The sequence below is a fragment of the Drosophila yakuba genome, chromosome X (genome assembly GCF_016746365.2).
Source record: "Drosophila yakuba strain Tai18E2 chromosome X, Prin_Dyak_Tai18E2_2.1, whole genome shotgun sequence".
Classification (NCBI taxonomy): domain Eukaryota; kingdom Metazoa; phylum Arthropoda; class Insecta; order Diptera; family Drosophilidae; genus Drosophila; species Drosophila yakuba.
Window position 1 is genome coordinate 12,865,947 of NC_052526.2, and position 27,832 is coordinate 12,893,778.

At 38.9% G+C, this 27,832-nt stretch overlaps 3 protein-coding genes across 7 annotated transcripts in view; 2 read left to right on the top strand and 1 right to left on the bottom strand.

Annotated features, from left to right (window-relative positions):
- Positions 1-27,832, top strand: part of LOC6525256 — a 113,751-nt gene that overhangs the window by 65,289 nt on the left and 20,630 nt on the right. The window lies entirely within an intron of this gene.
- Positions 1-27,832, bottom strand: part of LOC6525254 (eye-specific diacylglycerol kinase) — a 109,796-nt gene that overhangs the window by 43,522 nt on the left and 38,442 nt on the right. The gene's annotated exons all lie outside the window — the stretch shown is intronic.
- On the top strand, positions 6,826-8,815 carry LOC6525257 (farnesol dehydrogenase). Its single transcript, XM_002101057.4, has 2 exons — positions 6,826-8,249; positions 8,482-8,815. The coding sequence occupies exons 1-2, from the start codon at positions 7,677-7,679 to the stop codon at positions 8,656-8,658; spliced, it is 750 nt and encodes a 249-aa protein (XP_002101093.1). The 5' UTR covers positions 6,826-7,676; the 3' UTR covers positions 8,659-8,815.

Genomic DNA, 27,832 nt, shown 5'->3' on the forward strand with positions numbered 1-27,832 from the left:
ATGTCCCCGTTTTCCATGCGAATTCGTAATCAATTTTCGGTGCATTTGCTAATTATTGTGTGTTCAGGTCCGAAAATGACACGATTACATTTTGAAATCATTTCGAGCTGGAATAAAAAATAATTAAATTCAGAGTGGGATGAGTTTTTTTGCTCTCGTGGCTAAGAAAACATGTGGGTTAAGAATAAACAGAACAGCACACGAACCTCAAGTGAACCGACTGAATGAAAGAGTGAACGAATGACTAACTGACTAACTGACTAAATGACTCCAGGTGGAAACGGCCCAACCTTTTCTGCTGGGTTCACCTGGAATCCCAAGCCCTCATACCCGCAGTCCTCCGACAATTGGCTTAAAATATGCGGCGCTTGCATGCCAGAGACTTATTATTAAAGCATAAAATTTGCATGCAAGCCGCAAAGCCATGGCGACCTAACCTATATTGTATATACATTTTAAACTGTTGCGGTTGGCATGATAGTGGCTCGAAAAAATGGATTTAAATGTGTGGAAAACATACAAAATACATTTGAAGGCTTAACAAATGCAAACTATTTTGAAATATACAAGTATTTATAGTTTCCAATTCATTTTTAATACCCTTAAATGGTAGAAGCGTATTTTTTGAGTTTTAAACTCCTTTGCAACACTGTTTCAGACACCCCACTTTCATTACTATAATTGTGACTCCAACTGTGTGCATAAACGCCGCAGAATAAGAAAGAGGGGCACGCCCTTTTTTCTGGGGCGGGGTAGATGGCAAGATATATAAATACGTGCCTGTTTGTACATTTATGTGGCGTTTGGCAATTTGAACTCGTGAATTATGCACGGAGCAGTCAGCAAAGACAATGCCTCCCCAAAAAACAAAAACGAAAACAAAAAGGGAGTTCCCCGTGACTCGTGATGTGCGAATGGGAGTGGGAATTCGGAGCTGGGAGTTGGGAGTTGGCATTAGACAAATTTGGCCAGTTTATTTACGGGCAGCAGTTAAGGGGCCAGTCACAGATGCTAACACTCAGTAGATTGGAAGCGATTCGGGGGCGGGGCTGTCTCGGGGCGGTGATTTGTTGGCTACCGCTAAATGGGCATCCAGTGTTGGTAAGTGCCAATTGGAGTGTACTAGAATACAATGATCTTTTCAAGCACTAAACATACTAGCTGTTAATCGATTTCTTTTTTTACATATTTACATTTACATACAACTTCCAAAATAAGCAACATAATTTCAATGCTACCACAAGTTCCCTAATAAGCCAATTACATTGGCTCACTGCTAATGACATTTGGCAACACGGCGTGTTTGATTGCTTGAATTCGTTGAAATCGTTGATTTCGTTGTACTGTCGACTTAATTATGGTTCGAACTCTTTTCAGGCTGCACATGCAGCTAGTCATTTCAGCGGATGCCATGGCAACCACGGCCAAATGGATGGCTATTAAAAAGCATCCTGCGAAAAGGATGTCAGAGGTCCAAGCAAAATGCAGGGCTGCAGGGCTCAGAAAGTCAGTTTGATTTGCTGAACAAGTTTCTCTCGAGTTTCTTTCCGTCGGCACTAATAATTCATAATTGGCCAGTATAGTCTGGCATTTTACTGCAGTAATCAGCATATCAAACAGACGACTGCAATCACGGAATAAATTACTTGGGAATTAATATTAAATGGCCAGAGCAAAAACGGAACTGCAAACAATAAAGCATAAAGTGAATGCACAACTTTGATAAAGAGCCGGATATCCCATAGTTTTGACATTTAGGTTTAAAAACAATCACCATTTTGATCACGAGAATAGAAGTTATGGTCCAAAAATAAAATTTCATAGCTCGTTTTTAAAATGCCAATCAAGCTGTGCTTAAATATGGGAAATCTATTGTGCGATTTTTTGCAAATTTTATTAAAAAAATTCGATTTTTAAGGAAATTGGATTAATAATTAGTTTTGCAAAGCATTTAGCAAGGTTATGATGAAAAACTTTAACATTTAGTAGTTTAAGTTTTTAAACCATAGTTGTGAGTAAACATTTAAACTAGAAAATACTTCATAAAATTTAAATGTAATATGCGTCAATTTCCAGCTTGTTTGTTTAATACAAATTTACTTTCCCTGTGCACATTCATTGTACCAGCGCCCACATTTTGCGAGTGTGCAAATTGTGGGCGGTTTGTGGGCGGTACCGCCCAGCGGAAGCGGTAGATGCAGCAGTACCGCTCCACTGAAACGCTTTCAACCGGAAGTGACGACAGCAACGGACAACGCCTAAAAGCATACTGCCAAATGTTATTTCTTTATTTGTTACGCTCGCCTGATTTTATTTTTAATTATCCGGTGCAGGCGGTGGAAATTAATTGCGCGAATGGCAAGCCAACATGAACAAACTATAAAGAAATGCGCATATTAAAAGTCAGCCAAAGCGTACAAGTATGTGGGCGAATAAACATAAAAAAAAATATATATATATGATATTTAAATATCAATACAGACACGCTTGGAAAAAGTGCATATGCACTGACATATTGATGTTGATGTTGTACGTGTATTTACCTTTCTGATGAGCAGTCGTTAGTTTAAATCTGTCATTTGGGAAACTGGGATTAAGTACCATCTTTAACCCTTGGACGGTCATTAGGCATCTGGCGCACCCGTCGCCAATTAATTGTACATTTCACAGTCAGCAATTAGGCATCATTAGGCAAGAACTTTCAGTATTTATATATATAAATATATATGATGAAAGGAACAAGTTATGATTTTCCAAAATGGGTTAGTTAACATGAAAACCCCATACTTTATTGACATACAAAATTATTTGCGATGTTAAATGCTGCACAATGCGATAGTGGAAACTGCACTACGTGTGCGGGATTTTAATAATATAATTCAGGAAAGTGGACATCGTAGTCCGGGATTACTAGACCGTTCTTAGGATCGGTTAGATTCGTCGGAAAATTCTCGACCGGCCCTGCGGCTGAATGTTACGGTTGCTATTCGCTTGACAAGTAAAAAAAAGCATAAACCTAACATACACATATGTACCTACACACAGAGTCGCCCTTTATTCTATTTTTTTTTTTTTTTTTCTGTTTTTTCGTTCTCCTAGCAGTTTCCTTTCTGGGCATTTTCTGGTAATTAGAGTTTCATGTTGCGCAGCACAAAAACAGGCAGCGGAAGTTGCTAGCCAACGAAACAGGCTAGGTGGAAAATGAGAACGTGTTGCTTAATTACACGCATTGCCAAATATCACACATACGCCGTGTGGCCGCAAGCGAAACCTTCAAAGCACAACAACAGAGAAGAAATAAAAAAATGAAACATTTCTACAAGCCGAGCTTGCCTCAAAGTTGAGATTTAATGGGCTTTTTTTTGCAATATTTAAGGGGAATAGTTGTTTTATAAACATTTCAAAGAACTATTCACTTAAAGATACGATATTAATATTATAACATTCTTTCTATTTAACAAACTATTCTATGGAAATGCTGTACCTTTTAATAGAATATCAAAGTAAGACTGAGCTCGATAGTAAGTAACTTCCTGGTGCTTTCTAGAAAGCCAGCTAAAGTCGTTGAGGGTGAGGCCCCAAAGTCGATAACCCTAAATGGCCAAAAGCAAATGCAATTTGGCTAAAGGAAGTGAAAGGAGCTCGCTGACTTAGTACTTAGCGGTGCAGGCGAGTCACGGCCATATTCAGATTACACGATACCAGCCGATGCCACGCCCACTCCCCGGGGGCAGTATCCCCTTTGGGGGCGGAGGGTATCCCTCAGCACGTCGCACATTAATGGCCCAACGAAAAATAAAAAAAAAACAAAAAAAAAAAGAGAAAAAGAAAAGAAAAATAAAAGAAGAAAAAAGAGAGCCGGCACAAAATAATTGTTTTCCGTTGAGCAATAATTTTCTATACCTTTCGCTTCCCCACGCCATTTGCCCCCAATAAAGCTTGTCAGTGGGCGTGGCCGTGCAGTGTACTTTATTTGGCCCAGCAAATTGAGTTAAGTGTAAAAGGCAAAACAGAAAATATTAGAGAAATGCCAAAATGCAAGGAGGGATAAGCAGCAGGGCCAAGCCCAACTGCGCTAAAACTGGGTGAAAATGTCTGAAAAGCGAAAATGTGGAAAAGCGGAAAAGCGGAAGTGGAACACTTGCCTGCTTGTCCACCTTTTTTAGCCAAAAGGATGGGTTAATTAACCCATCGTCCAGTGGCCAACTAATCTAAATGATTTGTGAGGCGAGCCAACGTGAAAGCAAGAAATTTTAAATGTAAATTAGGGGTATGAATGGTATACAAGTTTGTAGTATAAAAACAGTTTGCTAAATACTAAAAAAAAAAAATAAGTTACACATTTATTCATTTATTGTTCTCGAACATTGTTGCTCTAGTTGCATTAATCAACAGTTACCGAATGTTGGCAGCGTAATTTGTCTATTAGGGTTTTAATGACAGGATTGCAAATACAATGATGTAATTTTAATGCCTCCAACCAACGCTCATTATCTGTTAAGTTGCCCCACTACCACTTATTTTCTTGACCAACACACACACACACACACACACGTATATTTATATATGCGGATTAATGAGGCCACAAAATGAGCTTCTAAATGACCAACAAAAGGAGGAAAAACCAGTGAAATGGCAGCCAGGGCAGAAAAAAAAAAAAAACGAGCTAACACGGGGAAAAACCGAAAAACATTGTTGCCGCAATTGTCTTGTCTTGTGAGTAGATTTCCCTGTTATTGTTTGGCCTTTGCTTTACTTTACTTCACTTCTGTACTCTGCTCACATTCATTACACACACACAAAGGGTGTTTGAGGAAAATGAATGGAAAATGGGCGGAAAATGGGTGGAAAAATGTAGGGCCGACATTGTTGCATCGTGGGGCCCGCCGTATTCAGCGTTAATTTTATGGATCCTGTTCAACTTAAGCAGCACATGAATCTCGTCCACCCATTCCGCCTCCGCCAGGATGCTTCATCATACCCACTAATGGCTGAAGGTCTTGGAAAAACCCACGCTATTCACCCTGCATTCACCCTGCATTCACCCTGCATTCACCCTGCATTCACAATGCAAAATGAAAATAAAAATAAAAATGAAAAGAAATAAAAACAGCAACATCCTAAAGCGCAACTCCTTTTAAGCACAAGAATTATTATCCTGCTGGCCTTCGGAGGCTCCTTTATTTTGCAGGCAGTTTTCCACACTGCTGAAAATCCCCTGTACACTATACAAGTGTAAACTTTATCGCATAAAAATAGAAAGAAAAAAAACTTTCCATGGAAAGTCGAGGTCCAAAGGGAACCGATTTTGGCCAGTTGTCGAGGGATTTGCAGACCAACGATGTTTGGTCATAGGTTTAGCTTTGATTTCGGTTTGATTCTCTAAGCGGTTTTATGCCCGAAAAGTGAATCAAAATCTCAAAGAGCTCGTGAAAAGGGCCAAAAGGGAATTAAAGGATTGAAATTGTTGATGTTATCATTGTATGAATCTGCATGAAAGCATTTCATAACCAAGCTTATACACTAGAGAATAAACAATTGCATTATTTTGTTTAATAAGAAAACACCTCTAGAATGTATTTACTTTTGTTATTCTATTATATACTCAAATTCCATTTACTAATTACACAACACGAGAAAATCAGCTTAAGAAATGTAAAACCATTTTGGGCCGAGAAAGGTGTTTATTAATGGGTAAACTGATTCCCAGTGAAAACTGGAAAATCTTTCTTTGGGATACGTGGGTAGAAAAAGCCACAATTGCAATCCAATGCTGTTGGTGCTTGTTAATTATTAAATTGAATTAATTGCTATGTAAGAAAATAAAATAAAAAAAATATTTGCAAAGCCTTTTAATTAGTAAATACCAGCAACTGATATTTGAAACCAATTTGTGCATTTCATTACTACATTTACAATAATATCAAATCCATTTTGTGCTCTTTCCCTAGAAGTCAATATTTATTTTCAATTTGACTTGTTTTCATTTCAACTATGTTGTCATTGACAGCAAAGCATCAAAGAGTGGTTTAATTTCAACCCATTCAATTTATAAGCTTATCCTACGCAGCTACTATTTTTGAGGTTTTTTTAAAGTTTTTTTTTCGGTTCTTTTAGTTTTTCTGGTGTTTGTTTGACAGCCTACAGCGTTTCATTGTTTTTATGGTGTTCAATTGTTCAATTGACGATGTATGAGTTTCCAAGGAACTCTTCAATCATTTTGTTTAAATAAATTGTGCCGTAAAATGTAGAGACCCAAAAAAAAGATTGTACAAAATGAGGTAGATAAAGGTGAAGACATTTGGCTAACGATTTGCACGTTTCGATTTAAATTGAGGGCGAAAAATTGGAACAAATTGTATGGACATTGTATGGGTGGCATTGAGAGAGATCCAAACAAATTGCTGGGTATCAATTTAATGGTGCATGCTGTATTGATGAGCCACTCAGATGGATGGTTAATCAGAATTGCTAGCGGAATGGACAATTTGTATGTCCTTAGACGAGTTTGTCGTGGCATGTTTATGGCATAGTTTGTTTTGCCAAAGCGCTTTCTGTCATCATTTGCGTGAGTAATTGCATGATAAAGTGCTGGCAAAATGGCCACAGTTGTGATTTGATGGGCATTGGCACTTGCAACATGTTGCAACTGGATGCGGCGCGTGGAGAAAAGCGAGGATTTCCCTTTTGTTGCCGTATTGTTGCCATTTAAGCATCTCTTGAATGTTACGAGCGGACATAAAAAAAAAGCCAGCGGTGCTGCACAAAAATATGTCAAGCGTGTGTGCGGGCGATAAACCCGTCACACACACACTAACACACCGCTGCAGTATTGCATATGTGTGTGTGTGTGTGTGTGTATCTGTGTGGGCCATAACTTGAGGCGCCATTTAACTGCATTGCGTGCTGGCCCTTTTAATGGCCCGTCTTAAATGCATGGGAAAACGAAACGAGGCGAGGGGGTGGCGACTAAAAAACTCCTGTTGCAAAATGCAGGCCCCTAAAAACAAGAACTCTAAATAAATTGCTCTAAATAAAGGATATTAATAGACCATTTAACGTTGTTGTGCACACCTTTAAGATTTAAACTATGAAACAGCCATGGAAATCTTCGCTGAAATGTGAATATGATAATATATATATACCACATGATATTAAGCTATGTTTTAAGATGTTGAATGCATGTTTTTCTGTTTTTAATGAATTCCAATATAAACAAATGCTTCTTGAGGCCTTGAATGAATGGTTATCACATTGAATTCATTGGGGTTGATAGGCCGAAACAACATCTGTTGTCAGCAGCCCCGCTGATCGGATGGTCTGTTCCAAGGAGCGAAAGACACGTCATGCAAACCACGTTTACATGCTTTCAAGTTACACTCTAAAAAAAAGCTCAACAGATAGCTAAAAGTAGGTAACATAAAAGTAGTAAGTTATAAGTAGGCACGCAACTGAAAACCTTTTGAAATACAGATTAGTAGGCACGCAACTTAAAACCTTTTGAAATACAGATTAGACTTTATGCGGCACATAAATGGTTGTTATGCGTAATCACGTCGAGAATTTCTCTCAGTGCACGCAGAGAGCGGTATCACAAGAGAGCGGCGCTGCGATAATGCATATAAATATAACCCGATCATCGGTTTTACTCAGTTGAGCGCCGGAATTCGTGAGCAATGGATCGTTGGCAGAATCGCGTGGCCGTAATCAGTGGCGCCAGTTCCGGAATCGGAGCTGCCTGTGCCCGGCTCTTGGTGTCCGCCGGTCTGCAGGTGGTGGGCCTGGCCCGGCGCACCGATCGCCTGGAGCAGCTGCGTCAATCCCTGCCGGAGGAGCAGAGGCAGCGCTTCCATCAGCACAAATGCGATGTGTCGCAGGAGCGGCAGGTGGACAATGCCTTCGAGTGGATCGAAAAGGAGCTGGGCGGCATCGATGTGCTGATCAACAATGCCGGCATCGTGCTGGGTGGCCAGCTGCTCGATATGCCCACCAAGGACATCAGCAACATCCTGCAGACGAATCTCATGGGCAGCATTTACTGCACCAAACTGGCGGCCGGCAGCATGAGACGCCGCCAGGTGGCCGGGCATCTGATCTTCGTGAACAGCACGGCCGGAGTGGCCGGGTATAAGCCGGATCCGGCGGATGATAGCCTCAATGCCTACACGCCCAGCAAATTTGCTTTGACTGCCGTACAGGAGATCTGCAGACAGGAGCTGATCACTCAAGGATCAAGGATCAAGACCACGGTGAGAACTTGGTTATCAATCACTAACAAAAGAAAAACCATTTACCAGCAAAAGGTTGTAAAAAAACATAAATAATTAATACCTACTCAAACATAAAATACTTACTATGCCGATAAGCACAGCTGCTTTGATACAGTACAACCGCGTTATAAAGGCCAATTGATATTAATCTTTGTAACCCACATTCAAGAAATGCGTAAATAATATTTGGAAACATTTCCCAATCCTGCAGAGCATCAGTCCCGGCTGGGTGGCCACCGATATCGTTCCGGACGAGACGAAGGCCAAGCTGGGCGAGGTGATCCTCCAGGCGGACGACGTGGCCCAGGCTGTACTGTACGCCCTATCCACACCGCCGCACACTCAGGTGGAGCAGATAACGCTGAGGGCGGTGGGCGAGTACTTCTGATTTCTGCTTTCGGCTTGCTGATTGCTGATTGCTCCACAGCCCCAGAGATTAACCAATCGACTTGCAGTGGAACATCATGCAGTAAAAATCAAATAAAGGCGAACGACCCGACCCGACATGGCACCCATTTGGTTTGCCACAAAACTGTTTGCTCTCACCTCGTTTCGTTTTATTTTTATTTGTGGCGTTCAGTTGCGTATATGTGTTCAGCACCTTTCCGCAAGCCAAATAAATAATTCAGTTTTCTACACTAACAATGGCATCGGGTGGTATTGGTGGTAATGGTGGTAATGGTGGTAATGGTGGTATTACAAGGAGAGGCACATGTAGTATTTGCCTAGGCCTGGTTAAAAATTTATACTCGCATAGCGCCCCAATTGGGGTCTTTCAAATGACAGCGATAGAGTCATCGAACGGGAGCTCTTAATAAATGGCCAATAATAAATTTCCAATGGGTGGCACTTCTAACTTGGCAGCTTGAAATAATATTCTGAAAGCCATTTTGAATAGGGGATATATTATTTATACAAGTTTCAGTGGTGGTAGCAAATGCATTGTTTGTTAAATTAGTATCATCAATATTTTAGCCGTGGCCTCTTTCACTTTTTAATTCAATTATATTAAGTAAAGTTTCTAGGCACGGCCTCTAAAGTTACTTGACACTCGCTTTTAAAGCAAATCGAATTAGAAACGAATGATTGCGTATATACCCAAGCAGCTGTTATTTAATGCACTTAGGACTTTGACTTGAATTTGGTTTCATGTGATTAAATTAAGTCATGTGTCCACCACCAAGCGATAAATAACAAAAAAAAAAAAAAAACAAACTTTGAGATATGCTCTTAGTTGTGGCCAAAATAGTTTGGCCAGACAAACTTTTTGTGTGTGTGTGTGAAAGTTGTTTGCTGCCACAACCACATAATCAAAGAATTAATTTTAAAATCTATTTGCTTTCTGGCAATTGTGCGAATAAATTCTAGAAAACTCCCAGCCAAGCAGCCAAGCAGCCAACCAGCCATCCTGCCATGCGAATGAATGGCCACTTGGGCTTAGTCGAGTTGAGTATTACGTATACGCACATTACGTATACGCAGCGTTCGCGACACGATTTGGTACTTAGGACCACAGCCTCAGTGGGGCATGTAATTGCACTCGCTTTCGAGGCTTTCGAGACGAAAAATTAACAAATTTCCAACATTAGGGCCGCAAACTTTCACGAGTTTGCGGTCTCGCGGATGGGAAGTCAAGTCAAAAATTCGGGCCAAGGCATCATGTACAGCATCCATATTAACTCAACGTAATTATTTTATTTCATTTAAGCTTCAGCGCTTAAACAAAAGTTGTTCGACACAGTCCGTTTTTTTTTCCCTCCCAATTTTAATGCTCATATTTCAACGGAGAGGAGAAAACTTTTTTGCAACCTTTAATGACAGAATAACACATCACATCTGCGCCCTTCGCTAAACTCTGTTGCCATTTTCGTAGAATCTCTGAATGAGAAGATTATTTCTAGCGAAGTAAAATTAAATTAATTTCAGCTAAGTCTGCATTCAAAAGTGAATAGAGTTTTTTCTTTGCTTAACGAAAATATTTATTAATCAAGCTCTTACACATTCGAAATTTTCCATGATATATAATAATACTTGTATGAATGACAACTGTGTTCTTGGAAAGAACAGTTCAGAAGTTTATTTTTGTTTGACAGATACCCCGGAAAAATCCACAGATGCGTCGCACTTCACTCATTTCCGGCATTTTGTTTTAATTAAATTTATAGCAAATGTCATATAGCACCAAAGTTTTCCTGCCAACCAGCATGCGAAATATTTTCCCCCTTTTACTTTAGACTTTCAAAGGCAGCAAATTAGTATGCTTATTCATAAAGCTTTTCAGTAGATTAAACGATATTTATGCACAGTTTTTATTGAAACCCCTAATATATTACTTACAATTTCTAAAATATTCCTCTCGAAAGCAACATTGTTTTACGCATATATATATTTTCATTGAATCCCCAGATTTGTTGGACATTTTGGATTTTATTTGTAGCCGAGAATGCCAACGAAGACTTTAATGCAATTTAAACACGTAGAGAGCTTTCGAGGGCGGACATGGCTTAACCCGTTTAAGTGAAATTCATTTTTGGCCAGACTCGCAGTTCAGATGCATGGGATATTTGGGTGGCGCAAGAACCCAACAATATGCAACATGTTTATGGCATTTTTGCCCTTGGCCCTTCAGTTATTTTTGGATTTGAAACGATCCCCCACTTCCTCACCTGTGTGTGTGTGCAGCTCAATTGAGGAATTTTTGGGTCCAGAGGATTTTGCCTGGTCCTTTCGCCTCCTACATCTACATATCTGCAGTGCGGAAGCTGCTGTGGTTGCCGGCTAGTTTTGGTGTTTTGAGCAGCTTTTCCTGCTATCGACATTTACTTTATGACACAAAACGCCCACAGGCACTCTCGGAACTCTCTGTTTGGGACAATTGTGGCATACTCGCATACTCGTATATGTATGTGCTGACCTGACCTTTGGCTCCCGTGGACGGTTTGCATTCGAGGTGAATTCCCAGAAATTAAAACAGGGTCATCATCCATCAAAAGCCAATTCTGGCCTACACTCCAGCCTTGAAGCGCGCTGGCAACATTTTGAATCCGTTTTGAATGCCGGCTGCAAAAGGACTTGATTGAAATTTGCGGTGGCTTTATTAGCACCCAAATGTATATCATTTTGTCGATATTCCTTGACATTGGCGACATTGATGAATACGTAGAAAAATAATAACCCTTAATATTTGTGTTCGATTTCCAACGAAGTGCGGTATTTGGCAACCGCAAAGGAAATGCAATGCTTTAGAAATCACTTGGGGCTTGAAAAAAACACCTAGAAATGTGTGTTTATTAAAGTAAGTGTAAATTCTACTTAATCGCAAGCCATCACAACTTACATTGCCCTTAATCAAGTGCAATTAGGGGCATATATTTTTCGTGATTGCCCTTTCGTTTGGATGTCAATCAAAATTGATCCATGGGCGTCAATTTGGAATGGGTGTGTGCATTTTCATTTTTCGACCTCATTCGGGTGAAAATTCGGTCATGCTCAAAGTGCTCAGCCATCATCGTCATTGTCAGGCAATTTGCAAGCTAAACAAAGGCAAACAATAAGTGCCAAGAAAATTGCCAAACAGTGTCCCATCATCATCATTATCATCATCATCATCATCATTATCATCATCATCATCATAGCCAGCTGCAGTCGGTATTTCAGATTTTCTGATTGATGAGGTTTTTAGCTCAAGCCCCAGAAAGCCAATCCCCGATTGCTCTACCACATAGATTCCCCAGATGCACTCTCCTCTCAACTTTCTGCGGCTAAAGCAGGCTAGTAGTTGGTGGCAAAAATGTAATACTAATAGTTCAAATACTAAGAGTTCAAATAGTTCAAGTGATTCAAATGATTCAAATAGTACAGCACCCACCGCTCGAGACAATCAAACTGCACAAATATTACAATAAGGCGAGAGAATCTGTAGTTTTGCATGCCTGCAAAAACATTGACAATCTGGTTGGCAAACACGTTCCGTTTACTTTGCATTTGCATTTAATGAAGCAAAAACATAGCCGCTGGATGATTTCAATTGCTACAAGTCTTCACTTTGTATTCCTGAATGGTATCAGCAATATTCAGTTGCATACCACTAATCGGCAATTCTGCAATAATTGCCACAGCATTATTATGCCCAAAGCTTTCGAGTTGATTTGTTAGCGAAATGTGCCTTCTCGATGATATTAAATGATATTTTGAGTTGGTAAAAAAAGGATTTCCCAATTGATTGCTCTCAATATTTAAAAACAAGATTGCTTGTATAAAGAAAATGCTACATAGAAGTACGTTTGCATTCCAGTTTTCGCTCAGTGCAAAGTGGGGTTGGTGGTAGTGGGAGGGCAATTGCATTCGTTGCTATTGAATTACACTCGTGCCCACACATGCATGCACTTCTGCGTCTGCGGAAAAAAAGGGCGGAAAATATAAAATCCGGAAAAGGGAGTTAGCCCGGAGAACATGGAGAATCCGTATCCGCACCGCGGTTGCACGATGCACGGTGCACGGTGCACGTTGCACGATGCACGGCGATGACGGCGCGTGCGGCATATTAGCTTTTTGCCCTTGCACATAATTTGCAGCATAACGTTTCGTTTACATGATTAAGAACTTTTCACTTTTCACATTTCGCTTTTCACTTTTCTTCTCGGCTGCTTTGTGCACAGCACCGCGAACTAAACGAATAAAATGAGCGGGTTAAGGGTCCTGAACGGCGAAACTTGTAGCCTGAACCATTTGAATTGTAAACTGGGTAGGCAAAAATAATCCAGAAAATACTCCAAACCGAACACAGAGAGAGAAAGCCCAAAGTTTTCCAGCCTTTTTCCATTATAATCATAAAGTTTTGCCGCTTCCCCCGCCTTTGTGTGCTATTTCATTTGCTTTTCGGTGTTAGTCAAGAACCCTTAGTTTTTTGTTTTTTCGTTTTTTTGTTTTTTTCTTTTCCACCTCCCTCAAACGCCCCAAAACTCACACAACAACTTTGCATATTTAAGTCAAATATGTTAATGGCAATGGCTATTTGGTTAGGCTGAATGAGCGGAAATAAGCGGAGCAAAATTCACAAGTCCGCGGGGGATATTTTTAAGTTTCAAATTTAATAAGGTAATTTATTTCAGTTCCACTTTGAGCCACCAAAAGTTGAGCTGCCTATGAAAGCAGAAGTAAATAAAGAGCTTAATCTAGTTAAAAAGCTGTCAATAGAAGAACGCCACCAATTACCACTCGAGTAACTCAAATATAACTAACTGCATTTGCTGCGCTTCTCTGTGCTGCGCACATTTGGGAAATTAAATGCAACTCCTTGAGCCCGTACTCAAGTTGATCCTTGAACTTGGCTGCCTTTCCCGTTGACATGGCGAGGTGGAGTGGGTTTGGCAGCAGTGCTCAGATGATTCTAAGCCGCTTAGTGGCGACACAAAAGTCACCAGCACGAATATGTGGACATAACAATGAGAAATGGAGGAGTGGAGGAGTGAAGAAGTGGAGGAGTGATGGCGGCCCAGCTTCCGTTTCCGCTTTCTGCAGTCGCTTCCGCTGCTCGAGGCTTTTGCCGCCAAGACGATATCCCTTTAAAGCATAATACACTTTAAGCACTTATATTTCTTTTCTTTTCCTCTCCTTTGCTTCCATTTTATTTTTGCCTACCCATGTTGATTTTGCTCCTTATAAAGTTAAAGCAATAAATGTAACGTATACGCCATCGATTACTGAACAATTATCGAGGGCTCGTCTTCCGTTCATTTTCCTCAACTGACACTCAAATTCACACCGGCCAATTTGAAAAAATGCGCTTTAAGGCAGCAACGAATTGAAATATACATATATTTCCATGACTTTCTACCATTAACTGGTATTTATTTATTGTGCCATGTGCAAAAAGTAATATTCAAATTGATTGTATTTTTTGGTCAGTAATAAAATTCAATAACTGTTTCAATTCTCATGTTCTACAAAAATATGTATTTGCTGAAACTGCTTTTATATGCACCAAAAATAAAGTAAAGCCAATAGGAAAAATGCTACATAAAATGTATAAAAACCCATAGCTGCTTCTTTAATTTTAAACGTAATAAATAAGGATATTACTCTTTATTATAAAGTGCAGAGCTTTATTTGTTCGAAAGCTATAAATATGGGTTTATTTGTAGACAAAGAAAAAAAAAGGAAAAACGTGGGTTAACATTTTAATTTCCTGATATACAAATAGAAGTGCAAATAGGTACTGGCCAGATTAAATTAATATATATGCCACTGTCAAAGGCGAAAATGGCCAGTTATAAATACCAAATATATAAATACATTTTTGTGGGTGTCTTTGGGGCAGTAATATCCTTTTAGCCACGCACACTGCACTTTTAAATGCTGGTGCACAAAAGGACCCGCACTTTACAAAGGAAAAATGGGATGGGCTTGGATGGATAGATGGGAAGATAGATGGATGGACAGATGGATGGATGGATGGGTGGATGGATGGTTGGAAGAAATAGAATGCAATGTATCCAAGTGGGCAGAAAAAGAGCCTTGAGCAAGTGATTTGCATGCCAAATTGATGATAGTTTGTTGATAGTCTGTTGATTTTTCCCTGTTTCTGGTCCTTGCTCCTTTAAGTTCTTTTTTTTTTACTACCATTTAGCTGATTTGATGCGAGCCCTGTGTGGCAGTCTATTTGTGTAAGTATAATCGATTTATCGAAATGCAATGATAAATATGAAAATGCTTTTAGCTCTAATGAAATGCATGAAATGCATTCACTTTTTCACAACGTGCTTCAATTAACCTTTGATTTGCAAGTTAAACTGCATATTTCGAGATGATAGGGATTTAATTAATTCATTTACGATTTATGTCAGTGCCAGGCATTCATGGTAACTTCAATATAGTTTCCGCACATTTTCCGGGCAATAAAGAAAATGTAGAAAATGTAGAAAATTCGTAGAAACTTGCCGGACAAAGGATAAAGTTACTCGACTGTTCGCAGACAACAAGCCTATCATTTTCCATCGCAGTGAGGTCAAAAGGTTGCAAGTTGATGGGCGTGTCAAGGCGGGGCCAAACTCATAGCAAAGTTTTTAATTTCTAATAACGATACCGAGCTGCTAGCTGCTAGCTGCTAGCTGCTCTCAACTAAATTGCCAAAAGTGCAAAGCAAAAGGCAATAAAAACAAAGCCGGGCTAATTGCTAGTGCGTTGAGTGAGTGCACTTAGGTTGGGTCAACTTTTGATCGAAGTTATTTGCACTAATTAAAAATCCATCACGTAATGAAGACAAAGTTGGATGCATGCAACCGGATACCTTGGGGTCACAAAACCAATTTTGTCAATTCAAAAGGTGGCCGGCCATCAATTAATTAGCCAAATAGTCGACAAATATGAAGACCACTGCTAAAGCGTTATTAAGATTGTTATTTACACAACATGTACTGAATTTATGCTTACCAATTTATCGTATAATAAAACAAAAAGAGTACACAAAATACATTTCATTTAAATGACAGCTTTTGGACAAATCTACACTGATATTTGGGCCAGACAAAGAGTTAATGGCAATGATAAGAACTTTTCGTGATAGTTATATGATGATTAATTGTGTTCATAACATTGTGAGTACATAAGTGGTCTGGGAATTGGAATTGCACAATGAAAATGAAACATGGTAAATTAAGTAATAATGCTAATGCTGTATCTGAAACTTAATCGGAATCTGAATCGGAATCTGAATCTGAATCTGTTTGAATAGAGTCAAGCTCAATCACAAATTCTGTTGATATTTCGTTGCAAATTCTATTAGTTTGCGGATTGACGGACATACAAATTGAACAAAAATTTGGTCAATAAGCAAATTGATTATGTAGCACTCCTTGGCAGCCATTTTCAGACAAATACATATATCTACACATAAATACATATTTATTCGCCTTGGGCATGAAAAGGACCATTCAAAAATTGTCCAAGCATGGCAAACGATGAATGGGGAAAATGCGGAAAATCTACTCGAGTGGGGGAAAAACCATTTGTGGACCACTAGACAAAATTAGCTAGAGAATCGCTTAGTAATGGCATTTTCATAAATTTATCTTCGTAAATGCGTATTTATATAAGCATATTTTGTGGTAATCATTCGATGTGCTCCGGTTTTTGCATTCAACGTTACAATTCAAATATTTGGTTGAAACAACTTTTCATTTATTTATTTAAATTTTCATTATTCATTTGACGTCACTGAATCTCATTTCGCTTCGCTACGATTTGTTTCGTTTTCATTTCCCGGTTTCTCTATCTCTCTATCTCTCTCTCTCCCTTCACATTTTGTCGCCTCATTTTCCCCCGTTTTTCCGCCGGTTTTTCTTTTGTTTTATTGATTACGCACATTTGAAAATCAATCAGCGAGCCAATCGCTCGGGCCCATTGACTGAAGTTTTGTTTATTTGTTCATTTTCCAGTCACTTTTTTCTGAGTGCGCCCGATTCTTTAATGTTTTTGGCCTGGGCAAGCACTTTGCTCCTAATGGCCAAAAATCGAGGGGCTAAATTGCCACAAAAAATGCTTTACGACTTCTTGAGATACTGAGGTCATAGAAATATATATATATATATGAGTATACTCGTATGTTTTTAAAAATACCGAATAAAAAAGCAGGCGAATATAGCTGTATATTCGTTGTACAAGGTCTCATTTAAAATGAATAAAGTCTTAGAAATAGATAAGCTATTTGCAGCGATTCATTAAATTGGTATTAAATGCCTGCACTAAACTTTAGTTATTTCTTTGATATTGCCAATTGAAATTTGCAAAATTGGGCAATCGAAATAGATCAAATTGAATTTTGCATGCCGCAATGTAGACTTTGCATTTGCAACTCGATAGAAATAACGAAACCACGTATACTTGATAAGTTTTCCCCTGGCATCCAATGTTGTGCTCTGGTACAAGATTGTTTACTCTATTTGGATTTGGATTTGGATTTGTTTAGTTTTATTTTTATTTTCCTTTGTTCAACCCACAAAAGGGCAACGCATCCTGCGAGTGTGTACTGTTCTGTCTGGTGGGCAAACATACATCTCTTTTATGTTTGCTTTTGGAGAATGCGCCTGGGAATCTGAGTACCCAGCAAAGGATCGAATCTCGTTTCAGCTCCTAACTGCAGGCAATTTTTCTATTTTCCACATCATTAGTTTTCAATGAATATCTTTGTTGCTGTAGTTTTTCTGCTGGGTTAAGTGCCCCGCTCCATTGTGATTCCCTGGCATAAGCAAATAAACTTATAAATTGGCCAGGACCAAAACAAAATCGAAGCAAAACGAACGACAATCGCCTGGCCAGCAGGAGCAGCAAAAGTTCAATAGCAGCCATAAATCAAAAACACTGCCATGGGAAATGAAATGAAGAAAAGCGAGGGCTTTTCCCTGCTTTCTGTTGGTTTTGGTTGCTTTTTGTTTCCCTCGCTTTCCACAGATTTCAGTGGGTCGAGGCAAGTGCGTGTGTGTTTTGCCTAAAGGCAATTGTAATAGAATTAGTTTATTTTCTCGTATTTGACTTTTTGTCGCACGTTGTTGTTAAATAAGCAATATGAACAGCGTTTTCGATTTCCGCACAAAATTCATGCACGAGCGACACTGGGAAATCATTTGAAGTCACTGCGAATGCCCTGCGGTCGACAACATCTTCATTATCGCCTTCAATTATCACTATCATCATCATCCGTAAAAAAAAAAAAATCAGAAAAAATAAAAAAAAAAAAACAGGGCACGAAGAAAACATAAATATATTTCTGGCAAATCAAGCAAATCAAAATCAAAGTAAATACGGAGACAGGAAGAAATAAAAGCCAGAGGGCTTGGCTTCTTAACGGACATTTATTTTCGACCAAGGAGCACCATTCAATAAAATCAAATGCTCATTTTTTTCTCTTTTCGCTAACACCCATTTGATATGGCTACATGTTGATGGGAAAATATTTTCCCATAATTACATGGCAGTTGAAAAACAGAACAGAATGGCAAACGAGCGCAATTTAGCCACACTTTTATCACAACTTTAATTTTCCTGGTGGCCCAAAGTGATCAATAAAACGTCCACTTTTGCGGGACGTGGCTATCGGAAAATGACAGTGTCATCAGCTCTTAAACCACAAATTGTACATTTCAATGGGAAATTAAATAGAAATAGCACAGAAAAGGCGTTTCGTTTAGTACCGAAACGGGATACACGGATATTGCATTTTTAATGTAACGGAAAGGTTGATTCGAATCTTTTAAATAATAAACAAGTTGTAACCTTCTAATTTAGGGAAAATAAGGTTTGCTATGCCCATTACTTGTAATTCATTCATTTATTTCAATAATATTTGTGGCCATCTAATTGCATTGTGTTCGTTTTGGCTTCAAGGCATATACAATTTGTTATTATTTGCATTTACATTACTTTGACTAATTACATGGATTGTGTTTTTAGCAGGCAATGCGAACAAAGGCGAGCCATTCTCTTCGCAGTGCTGATGTTGCAGAGGGAAATTGTGGTGGGAAAATTAATTCTCATGACATGTAATTAACCGATTTACATTAGGAGCCAAACAAAGAAGAAACAGGATCGAAAAGGGGAGAAAATCGCACACATTTATGTAGATGACCGCATTTCACAATCAAATGTCTCTGTGTTTCTGTATGTTTATGGCATACCTTTGTGGGCAAGGTGGCAAGGAAACATGGAAAACCACACTTTAGACTTGTCTTCTCCCTTTGAACGAGCAATGGGCAACATTCACTTGACAAGCTTTGCTTTTCTCTGACCATAAACATTTTAAAATAAACATTCTAAAAAATAAATGTAACTACTTTTCCTCCCTCGTCACAAAGCAGCTTCGTTGGAAGAAAATCGCTATCAAAAACAACATACAATAAACGAATAATAGTAGCTTTTCCAACTGGCATTTGAGAAAATGCAAAACGTTGGCGGACTTTCGGAAAATTGCTGCGGCCAACTGTCAACTGTCAAAGTCAGTTTGATTCGGTGTAAAGCCTTTTTATAGATTTATGTCTCTGCCAATAGCCAATAGCCACTTGCCAGCCAGCTATAATCGCATTCAATGTTTTGGCCCATTTAACTAATGAAATTTTGTGCCGTGAAATGGCAATTGAAAACGTAACTATCGAAGTCGAAATGCTCTAACATTTTAAGTTTGTATTTTGCTTCAAGTTCAGTTTTGCTTGTTCATGTATAACATATTTGCTGAAATACCACAAGTGTTTTACTGCATTCTGCAAAAAGTTGAAGGTGTTCAACAACGCAATTTATTCAAGCCTTTAAGTTCATATCGATTTGTATGTTTGTGACTTCTGGGAAATGCAAAAGAGTTTATTCCGCACGTACTGAGTGAATTTGGGAATGCTTGTTAGTTCTTTTGGACAAAGTGACAACGATGCAAAATACTCAAATGAAATGGAATTGCGGACCAGACCCAAAATGCTTCTATTCTTGGGCAAAGTTTTGCCTTCTAATATTTTATTTATATTTCATTAAATATAAATGCGTTTGCCTTCCAGTTAAGTGGAGTTTCAGTTACCGTTTCTTCTGTTCTGTTCTGTTCAGCTCGTTCAATTCCCCGTCCATTTGGGCCAACCAACAAGTTGCCAGTGAAATTATTTTATCTTTTTTTTATTTGGCCAAGTCTGGCCTGGTATTTTTCTGCCTCTACTCTCAACCCTTGGTCGACAACGTCTGGTTAAACAAAACAGAATAAAAATACATGGACTACAAAGGAAAAGGACTGCGAACTGAGCAGTGGGGAGTAGAGGCTGAAGGGTAGCCACAGCCACAGAGCCACATCGGCAATTATAAAATAACAAAAATGTGGCCAGAATGGCAAAACAAAGGGGCCATTGACTCTGGCTGTGGCTTAAAGCGGCCGAGAGTTGAGTTCATTTTGGGTCACAGGGATTTTGTACTCAACGAGTTGGATTTTCATTTCATAAATATCGCCAATGCCTCAAACAACAGGCAGAAAATCGATCTAAATAGGTTTGCCACCCCGGAAACGGTTGAAAGTCCAGCACAGTTAAGGCCAGTTGCCAGTTACCAGTTACCAGTTACCAGTTTTGCTGTAGTGTTTAGTTTAGTTTAGTTCAGTTTAGTTCGGGCCAAGAGTTCAACGACACGCCATTAAGAGGGCGTTGGAGGGGAGGGGCACATTCGCTCAGCAAGTATTGCGTGCCATTTATTAAGCCATTCCTTGAGCACCATTTGACACCTTGGCCCCGATAAGTTGAGCAATTTATGTAACATGGCAGACGCTTAAATTTGTCATCAGAAAGTTTGCACAGCGATCTGCTGATGGGGTGTTAAGGTGTGGGATAAGGTGGCATATCCCATGTTAGCCCGCCAGCAATAATTTATTGCTTCCAAAACATTGATTAATCGTTTTGAAGTGGGCTCAAATAATTAATTAGTCGCTTAGAGTGTACATATACTCGTACACAATTTGATACTGCACACTTTTCAAAATGCTAATAATTCATTTATATACTTTACGGCTATGCACTTACTACTCTAACATCATAGTTATTTCCTCATAAAAATCACTTCAAATGGCCGCACATTTGGTGCAATATTGAAGCCCCACGTTGGGCGCCATATGTCACCGGGTATCGTTAGTTTGAATGTTTATGAGGCCTTCTTCTACGTGTGGTTGCCGACGACGGTGTCCGTCATTAATTATTGGTTCCCGTCAGCGTATTTATATTATTACAAGGCGTTGAAATTAATTACCCATTTTGACAATCGATTGGCTGGCATTTTAACAACGATCGCCAAGTAATCGTGGTCGAAAATTGTTTGCTGGAAGGTTTCGTGTTTGCGTTTCGGTTTACGCCTTTTGGCCACCGCTGACCACGGAACTTTTTTGATTAATTTATTGGTTCGTGCTCTCATTCTCTGCCTATAGCTTAATTTCGTTGCTGTTGGCCTCTGTGTGTTGTGCGCTTTATTGTTTACTTGTAACAATCGACAAATAATGTTTTATGCATAGTCAGCACTTTAACGTTCGGCTTCCTCTAAAGTTTTCTCGTCACGCTAACACACGAATATCGGAAAAATAAAAAAAAAATAAGGAGGAAAAGGTTTAGGAAAATTATACAGAAACTTGGTTAGCTCTGATGCCCGAAATCAAATGGCCGGGGCAACATTTACCGAAAAATCAATTGAATTATTCAACAAGGTGAATAGTGCCTGGTGACTTTAGTGAATGCCACATTTGCCCGCTGGCCTTATCGAATTTCGTACGCCATTAGGATGGGCAGCAGCTGGCTTCCTCGAGGGAGGTGCATGAGGATAATTATTGATTGGATCACCGTTTTCGGCGTGCAAGGAAGTGCAGCGATGTGTGCAATGCGAGAGAGCCTTTCCCCGATGCGACAAGCAGCCGTTAGGCGGGACCACCGACTAATTATAGCCGGGCATGCAGCAGGATACGGCCATCGCCTGATGGCCACCCACAATCCCCACATCCACCCACCCATCCATCCATCCATCCATCCGTCCTTTGAGTGGCTCCTGCGGTCCTGTGTGGGCGCCTTTCTAGGTATGGCATTACCATCACCACATGCCATGCCCACAATGTACAGCAGTGGGCAGTGGCACCACCCCGAACCACACATGTAATTGTTGCTGAAAGCATATTTAATTGAAACTTATTTCATGTGGCCGGCGTTTTTAAGTTTTTGCTTAAGTTCACTAAATACAATTTGGCTAATGAAAATGCTATGGCAAACTTGCCTCAGCGCATTGCAACTATATTGTTTGTTAATGCACTCTATGCCAAAACTAAATTGAATAGAAAATCTGGTCAAAAACATACGGGAATTTGGCCTTAACATTGTAGATAATGGTTAAAACATAGATGGCCAGCTTCATTGAGCTAGTAACTAAATTCACAATCCACTGGCGTTCAAATTTATTTTGTACCATTTTTTTTTGCAAATTTTACCACACGTTGCACAAAACTTTAATTATTTTAGCTGTGTGACGCTATTAAGTGAAGTTCTGGCGAAAAAGTATAACGTTCCTTTGAATTTTTCCTTACTGTGAACTGTACTAAGTGGTAATTAGTGAATTGACGGAATATCCAGTTATAATCCATAAATTCTGATAAATGGGGTTCGGTTGTGGACTGATGGTATTACTTAAGGTTTTTGTTTTTTCTCTGAAGGTCTTACTGAGCTGAAACCGCCGTGAAGTCCATAAATTCAAATGAAAATGAAATGCTTGTACATTGTTGCACATTTTTTTCATATTCATTCGCTTTTGTGCAAAACTACTGAGTATTTTTTGTGCCATTTGGCTGATGGCTTGACTCGTTGCTACATAAAAGCCAATCATCGGCCTTAATGAACGATTTTAACAGCCCTGTGCCAAAAGATTCCCTACGCTGGCAATTAAAACAAGGCATCATTATCATCATCATCGACATTGCCAGACTTTGCATATTAAAAAAGCTTTCCCAGCTCTGGCGATAAATTAAATTGAGTAGCAAAACCAATACAAAGGCATCATTTCATTTATGATACGCCCACTCGATCTGTCCACCCACCCAGTTACCCAACGACCACCACCCACCGCCCACCACCCACTTTTTCGCCCAGCTCAAGGCTGTTGGGCCAGCTGCTGCTGTTCTCGCTGTTGGTTTTTGAGGTTCGCTTCGTTACTCCTCGGTTTATTTTCATCCTGTTCTTCATGCCCTCGATTCAATTTTACCATGATAATTATGTTTTTTGCTCTTGATGTATCTTTTTTTTTCGGTTTGAATTTTTTTTTTTTATTTTTCGTATATCCTGACAGCAGTTAATTCATTTAAATGCCTCACAAAGTGAAATATACGCGGCTTCCTTCGCGTTCGGTTTTAGTGCGGTTTGTGCGCGATTTTAAACGCATCGTAAATTTGTGCTCATTATGTCGAGATGCAAAAGGGTGCAGAAGGGGAAAAGGGAGAAAGTAGTCGCTTTGACTCGACTTAATTAGCTCCACAGGATATGTCCCCTCTCTATATAATACATATAATAGTTTCCTTTTGCCCCCCCTCCTATTTTTTTTTACCCCCCTCCAGTGCCACATCACACTAATTGGCCACAAATTCAACATTCGTAATGCTGCAAATTAGCTTAAAATACTTGCAAAAAAATTGAAAAGAAAAATTTTGCATGAAATTGGGTTATATTAAAACCTCTTAGGGTTCTGTTATGAGAACAACTTGCTTGGTCAAGTCATTAAAACATAATCTTTGGCTTTTATATTATTTTATTTCCCTATGGAAATTATGAAAATAAATGGAGCTATTTAGGTCAAGCATTTTGGATGGCTTCACAGTCGTTACGGGATTAAAAGTGGCCTTCGATTGTTAATTCTCAAGCATATTCGGCGACAAAATCAAGTTAAAAGTTTAACGGACCGCAACAGGTGCAAGCGGACACGCCCACCGCCCACCGCCCACCGCCCATTGCCAAACTGTTACCGTAATGAACAAATTAGTGGACTTTCCAGTCAAAAAGCTCCGATACCTTTTACCCTTTTTATTTTTCTCTGTATGGGTGCATGTGGGCGTAATCGAATGGGCGTGGAGCAAAAAAAAAAAAAACAAAAAACAAAAAGAAAAGCATTTTACTGCCAGACAACCAAAGCAACAGCGTGAAAAGTCAACAGGCAACGAGCAAGCGGCAGATTCAAAACTGAATTTCCAGGAACCTTTCACCGCTTCACAGGATATCAGACAGCTAAATTCGCAAGGTAGTCGCTGCCTTTGAGGCATTTTTCGTATTTTTTCCTCCTGGTTTTTCATTTTTCCCTCCTGGTTTTTGCAGAGCTTCTGCCAAACATTGGTTTCCGCACTTTAATGCGCTTTTAAAGTTCGTAAAGGAATTCGGGCAGAGAAATTGGCATCTTACTTTAGACAAACAAACCAACTTTTTAATTTTATATCGCTTGTTTTCCATGTACTTGAGATTACTAAGACTTACCAACTATTTGTAAGATAGCTTTGTATTTTATTTACATTTATATTAAGTTTACAATCGCTCATCGAGCCTTCACAAATTGGGACTCTCACTTGCCGACAAGTTAAATGCCTAATTTAATTGCTTCTTTGACAGTCATTGTTTACGATGCCTAATGGGAAATTTAATCCTTGAATCCTTGAATCCTTGAATCCTTGAATCCTCCCCCCTGTGAATGACTTTTGGCTTGGATAATAGACGAAGCATATTAAGTGACATATAAAGACCTCAAATCTGCAAAATCTGCAGTATGCTGAATTTAATAATATATAAAATCACTTAAAGCGATTAATTAAATCATATTTTTTTCTGTAAGAGTATCGGAAGTTTCCCGACCGACTTTTGTCACCTTGTTTGCGTTTCGGTTGCCCTTTTTTTATGTGAATGTGTTTGTTATGCCATTTTTTCGCTTGCTTTGCTTTTGTTGCTCTTATTTACAGGTAATTTTTATGCCATTTTCCCGCTCGCATTTTTTGTCATATTGTACTTTGTTGTGTTCTTGTTTTTCCGACAGTTTTTCCCACCACTTTACCGCCTGCCCGTTTCGTTACTGTAATTTAAAAAACTTTGCCGCTTGTTGCGTTGACTCTGCCAGAAAGTTGGCGACTTTAAGTCAAACTTTAAGATGTGAAAATGTCGCTGCTGTTCACATGCTGAAAAGTTGGTTGGGAAATTGTAGTTGGCACCGGGGGGAAAATGTTCATTTTCATTGCGCACTGTAGGAGTGTAGATTTTTGTGGAAAACACACATATGCATCTGCAATTTTCCTTCAGCTCAAAATGTAGAAGAAAAAACGAAAGAAAAAGTGTATGAAAATAAAACCCCACTGGCGAAATATTTGCCCTTCCATGCGTTGTCGAGTTATGCGTCAGACAAAAGTTATTAAAAAATCCGTTTGAAGGTTTTTATAGTATGTATGTATGTATGTATGTATGTATGTATGTATGTATGTATGTATGTATATGGGGTATACACAAAGTGCACAAGTTGGGGAAAAGGCCCGGCGAGTATAAAAACAAAAGGAGCACGAATCCAGGGAAACCTTGAAAGTAATTTTGCTTCCTATTTCCCACAGGATTCACTTTCATTCATCTTTCTTTTTTACTCCTGCGAGCTTCAACTTTGCCTTAGATTTTTTACGCAGTCCTTTTTTTAATAAACGTTGCGTTCGTTTCTGCCACATCTAGTTCACTTTATATTATTTTAATATTTTTAAAATAAATAAATAAATATTTTTAAAATAAATAAATAAATATTTTTAAAATAAATAAATAAATATTTTTAAAATAAATAAATAAATATTTTTTAATATAACGATAGCCATATTAAATTTTATTTAATGTTATATATTACATATACTTCAAAATTTTGTGATATTAGCTTTTATATATGTTCTAAACATCTGTCTAAAATCGATCTTAGTATGCATTTTTGCGAAGTTTTAAATTCCTCTTGCCCCACAAATAATTCCTAGCTCTATATTCAAGTATTTTCCTTTATGCAGACAACTCGTTCTCATTCAAGAACTCAAACTGTGCTGCCAATTATTTTGAAAAGATACTTCAATGGCAGAGAAGTTTGAATAACTCCTAGTTTATTTTCTTTCAACTTGCACATATTTTCCTAACTACTTGAAATTGAGGCACCAATTATGTGAAAGCCCCTTTTTAAGGATCTTTACAAGTTTTTGTCTTCTGTCTCTATATGTAGCTGAGAATGTAGATAACCAAATTGTTCAATATACTTCTACAGTTATAAACTCATTAAATGACTTTTAACCAATTAAAGATGTTTCAAAATTCCATTTACTTTTTAAAGTAACCGACAAAAAAAACCCTGGGGAAATATTGCAGAAAATGTATTTCAAGTGCAAAAAGTCGGCTAACTTGTTGCACAAAATGAATTTTCATAAGAAAAACAATGTGGAAAAACGTAGCCACACACAAGTAAGCTTGTTAAACTTGCAGTGGCGAGGGAAAAATAAACTAAGCCGAAAAACTTGGCAACCATAAATCACAATCACGACCATCCAGCTGCAGTTGGCTAAAAATTGATAGAATTTTAAATTTCATCGTGAAACTTATTTGTCGTCTATTTTCGCTCACAATTGTTTTGAGGCCCCTCAACGCTTTTCGATCCAAAACCAGATCCAGAACGGAAAACAGAAAACGGTGGGTATGATGGTTATATGGGTGGAAATATAGGAGGAAATATGGGTTGGAAATATGGGTTGGAAAACTGGCTGGCGGCAAGTTTTCGCTTTGAAATGGAAATTGTGCAAAATGTTGGGCGGCTGTCTGGCCAGGACATTGAATGAAAACAAAAGTGCTGGCAAAAGTTTGAACAGCAGCTGACTGCCACCCCTTTCAACTTGCCTTCATTTCTGCACAGCAAACGAAGGAAGAATGAGAGGCGACAGCTGAGGTCACACAAATAGCGCAGAAACTGCGAAAGTCTTCTCTAAAAAATACTACAACTTCTTTCCTATACAAAGAACATATATTTGTTTATTTTACGATTTTAACACAAGCTTTTTAACTCTAATTGAAAATAAATAAAAAGCTTGTATTTGCCATATAAGCATCAAACTATTAGAAGTTTTAAATTGTTTTTAACTGGTAACAACAGTTAATGTTAAGGTTTGATTTTACTATTCTAAATAAGTTTTATGTACATATATTTACGCGTTAACAAGTGTTGTTGGCATAAAAAAACTAGGAAAAAGAGACAGAAACGAAGTCAGATGTGATTGTGCACGAGGCGACAATGCATCAAGAAGGGTCCTGGTTGAAGCAAATAAAGGACACACGAAAAAAAAACAGCCACACACGCCCCCAGTTGCACCAACACAAACACCAGCTCAACAATCACACACACAGGCACACTCAGGCACACACAGGAGCACACACACACACACTCCCTTCCACACAATAAGGAGGAATCAAATAAGCTCTTGGCAGCTATTTGAGAAGCGTTTTGTTTCCTTTGGCCAACAAAAGCAGTGCTTTGCACTGAATTTAGAACATCGCAAGGAGTAGAGCACAAATACAAAAAAAAATGAAATGTAACTGAAGTAAAGTGAAGTTTCAAGCTGCCTAGCGCATAAGGCATATTTACCCAAAATGACATAAAATTTAGCATATTACCATTGAAATATTCCATTAGTAAATTAGCTGGTAAATTTAACTAGAACGAACTGCTGGTTGTTCACCTGCTTAATTTATAATTCATAAGACACATACACCCGTAGATCAAGAGACCTGACTTTTATTCACAACATTTTTTCGGTGACAATGGGGCCAAACAGATGTGGGTGGCAGACAACATTTGGTATTAGCCAAGGAAATTAAAGTACAAATCCCTTTGGTGATGCAGACAAAACAAGCGAGAGAGAGAGAGAGAGAGAGACGGCAGTAGGGCGGCACGAAAGAGATGGGGCGACCGCAGACGAGAGCTGGAAGTTCAGCGACTGCGAGTGCGGTTGGCATAAATAACATAAGTTAAAATACAATAAAATAGACAACGAACCG